Source organism: Aplysia californica, unplaced genomic scaffold (assembly GCF_000002075.1).
Source record: "Aplysia californica isolate F4 #8 unplaced genomic scaffold, AplCal3.0 scaffold00840, whole genome shotgun sequence".
Lineage (NCBI taxonomy): Eukaryota > Metazoa > Mollusca > Gastropoda > Aplysiida > Aplysiidae > Aplysia > Aplysia californica.
In genome coordinates, this window is record NW_004798110.1 from 280908 (window position 1) to 284904 (window position 3997).

Genomic DNA, 3997 nt, shown 5'->3' on the forward strand with positions numbered 1-3997 from the left:
CCGTGGGTCAACCTCACACAACTACTCGGTGTAGGCACCGATAAAGTTTTGGAGATATTCAGCTTTAGTAAGTTATACGGCAATTGGAACACAAATAGGTCATGCAAGTGCCGAAGATTAGAGGTGTTACTGGAAAGTAACACACAGAGAAAAGGTGAAGAGATAAGGACAAATTGAAGTTCGACGCTCTTTTTATTGGCGCTAGCGAGTCTAGGAAAGGGAGTTGGTGAGGGGGGGGGGGCAGAGAACGGGGCGAGGGAGGAGATGGGTGGAGTAGAAAAGGAGTATAGGGGTAGGGGGTATGGGTGTGTGGGGAGGAGGAAACATGGCAACTGAAGAGGGAAAAGAGGTAGAAGGGAAGAAGGGGACGGGAGGGGGGGAGAGAGAGAGGGAGAAAGAGAGAGTTGGATGGAATCGTATGGGGAAGCGGGATGAAGAGTGGAAGGGACAAAGGAGGGGGGGGGGCAGTAAAGCATGGACAGAAGAAGAGAAAAGGGCGAGTGTGGTGTAACATTACACATATATAATTTCTATAACGTACAACTCAGAACACACAGCTAGAGTGTTCACTCCGGTGGGAGCTGTGGAATGAGACTGTATGTTACTAATTAACACGCTCGCTGTAGAGAGAAGTAAGACGTAAGAAGTGGGGACTAGGGTGGGAAGTAGACATAAAAACCACAAATTAATGAGAGGCGAGCCTTAACAGAAGCGTGGTAGATCTATATACAATAAAACAAAGCCATAAACACATTGTACAACAATGGAAAATGATTGAAAGTGATCAATTTAAAATATTTTTCACCACGAGTCAGTAAATTAATTGGTCATCTTATTATAAGTAAACATGGGATACTGCTGTAGGCAAAGTTCTAATAAACACAGTATTATGCTAAACTTAATTTATTATAAGCATATCGTGTAACAGTATATCATTTCCAATTCAAGTAAAGAACCTGCACTGGAAATAGTAAAACAGAGAAGCAGGAATAGAAAGAACTCCGCCCTATGGGTTCATGAGATCGCTCACCGACCAGACCAATTAATGGTACGGCAACAATATTTTGTTGCAGCGATCATACTGGCATATAAACAGCAAAACATAAAAATAAATAATCATCAACAACATCTACTACAGCAGCAGCAGTAGCATTAACAACAATAACAACTCATCCCCCAGTCTTCTTAGTTTTAGTAAGAATTTTACAGCACTTGCAACAAACTAAGGTCATACATAAGTGCCGAAGAACAGAGGTGTTGCGAGACAGTAACAATCGCGAAAACGGAGCAGAGACGAGGACGACAATTAATGTTTGATAGGAAAGAAGGCGCAAACCACACAGGAGCACACGCCAACCACCCACTTAGTCTTCTTAACCCGACAACAACACCAACAATAACAATAATAATAATAATAATAATAATAATAATAATAATAATAATAATAATAATAATAACAACTACAACTACCACAAGGCTACCCACCCAGCCATCTGGTTCTGTATGCCCTGGGTCTGCTGGCTGTAGGAGTTTGCGATGTTCCCGGCAGAGTACAGCCCCATGGGAGAGTTGTACTGGGAATGCACCACGTTGGGCACCGCCACCTTGGGCTGGCCGAATGGCTGGGCGCGGCGGTTATGGCTGCTCCCGATCGTGCATGGCTCCTGGTCGGTTTGGATTTAAAATTTGAGTTTGAGCTTGACATTGACTTTGAGTTTGTTTTTTGTTTTGTTTCGTTTTGTTTTGTTGGTGTTCTTGGGTTTTCTTTTTTTTTTTGGGGGGGGGGTGAAAGCGGTTTACGGCGCTCGCAACTGCATAAGGTCAAATGAGCGCACGGGACACACATTAACCCTATCCGCACGTCGTGTTTTGCTATCGTATCCATACGACGTGGGGAACTCAGCGCCACCACTTTCCAAAAAGGAAGTTTACTCGTTAATCCGATCCGTCCGCTTTGCACAGCAGTCTGTCAAAATGATTTTTTGAGAAATACTGAACGTTTCAAAGAGACCCTCGTACTAGAAGTATTCTAAAATATGAAGAATACAACTCCGGGGTACAAAATGACCCCTGGGCGTATATTTTCAGTAGGTAGGAAATTTTGAATTTTTGCCCAGGTGGCGGCCGAAGCCTACTCTCATCGATTAGACCACCAAGGGATCTTTAACGTGCGCAACTTGCACTCGGGACCTCCGAGATTTTTCGCCCTAGTCCGGGAAGGCTAGGTTAACATCTTTCCTACCAGAAGATCAGGAGCGCGGTTAAAAGACAGCAGTAAGAAGGAGCCAAGGAGTAGCAGGAGAAAGGCTGCAGAAAGAGTCAGGAGCCCAGAGGAGGAGGCAAAGGAGGTGAGGGGGTGGGGGCAGAAAGTGGAGACGTAAGCAGACGACAAAACTTTCATAGAGAGCAGCAAAGGAGGTGGAAGAAGACAATTTTAGAGAAGGAAATGCTTTCCTCGCTACCCGGAGTTTGAGTTTGAGTTTGAGTAAAGAAAAGCACATAGATCGACATGATAACGGTCATGTAGTCAGGGAAGAAGCAAGACAGACAGAAAGAAACAAAAGAACTATAAGGACCTACCAGTGGCGCCCTTCAACTACCCGCGCTCCTGATGGAGATAAGGTACAAGGGACCTACTTATCACCTCTACAAAGAGTGTTCACTAAGTTTTTACCCTGCCTTTAGTTTTGATAAGAATTTCACGGCAATTCCAAAACAGAAAAGGTCATGAAAGTGCCGAAGATTAGAGGTGCTACAGATAGTAACAAGCAAAGAAAAGAAGGGGGAGAGATACGGACGATAGACGTCAGGTATTACGAAAATATTTTTATCGAGTGTCTGCGTCTTTCTTCTGAGATGTTGTATCCCTCTCAGCCAGTGTTAGCCCTGACAGGCAGGGTTGGAAGCCCAATTGCAATATGATTTAAATTGTGTCGACTGTGGTGTAAAAATACATATACGTGTATTTCAATACCCCCAAAAATAGAAAATACAATAAAATAGAGTGAAAATTTACATCTGGAGGTTTGTTGATGGCCAGTGAGGTTTTCTGTACGGGCGTGATGTCTTCCCCTGTGGCCGACTGGATTGTCCTCAGTTCTTGTGGCCGGAGCTCACTCAGTGGCGTCACTTGCGGCTTCCAGATCTTCACAGCGCCCCTGGTGGTACAAAAGACAAATTAATGTTACTCGGAATTTTAAAAAAAAGTTTTAGTAAGTTTTTACGGCACTTGTTTAGTTAGTTTTAGTAAGAGTTTTACGGCACTTGGAACACAATAAGGTCATATAAGAGCCGAAAATTAGAGGTGTTACAAGAGAGTAACAAACATAAAAAGAAGGAGGAGAGATAAAGACGTTAGATCTAGTTGTTTGAGAGTAAAGAAGGAGCAAATCACACCAGAGCACCCGACAACCACCCACTACGGCACTTTGGAACACCAATAGGTAAAGCAATTGCCGAAAATTAGAGGTTCAACTAGTATTAGAGAGCAACATACAAAGGAATGAAGGGTGACAAATAAGGACGTTAGATGTTTGATATGAAAAAAATACAGTACATACGTTTCTGTTTGGTTGAGAAAAGAGAAACACATCGACACAACAAAGGTCACTTAGTGCTGGGAAAAAGGTAAGAGAAACAGGCAGAAACTACAGTGGGAAAGTAAGGAAGTAGGACCTACAGGTGGCGACCTCCAACCAGCTAGACTGAAGAATGAATATACAACCGAGTTTGGGTAATTTGGATATGCCATAATTCTGATTTAAAGCCATACATACAGCCGTTCCATTTAAATGATGTATTGTGTAGCAACCCTGACGTGTGTCGTCATACCAAAGATTCTCTACTTGTATCTTTGGTCATACTAGGAACTCTATTTTTAGAAAAAATGTGACTAAGATCCTTTATTTTCTGACCCCTACTTTATAATCATGTATCGGTAGCGGAAATCATATCAGCAACAAAATTAAGCTAGACCATGTATCGCCCCTGTAGGTGG

General features: G+C 43.0%; 1 protein-coding gene across 3 annotated transcripts in view; it reads right to left on the reverse strand.

Annotated features, from left to right (window-relative positions):
- The window catches only part of LOC101846995 (PDZ and LIM domain protein 3), a gene marked incomplete at its 5' end in the record, with an annotated part of 31381 nt that extends 28223 nt beyond the window's left edge, over positions 1-3158 (reverse strand). For all 3 annotated transcript variants that reach the window (XM_013088942.2, XM_005110011.3, XM_013088941.2), the window contains 2 exon segments: positions 1486-1664; positions 3017-3158. In XM_013088942.2, coding sequence (XP_012944396.1) covers positions 1486-1664; positions 3017-3158 — 321 coding nt within the window.
- Between the last annotated feature and the right edge of the window lie 839 nt (positions 3159-3997).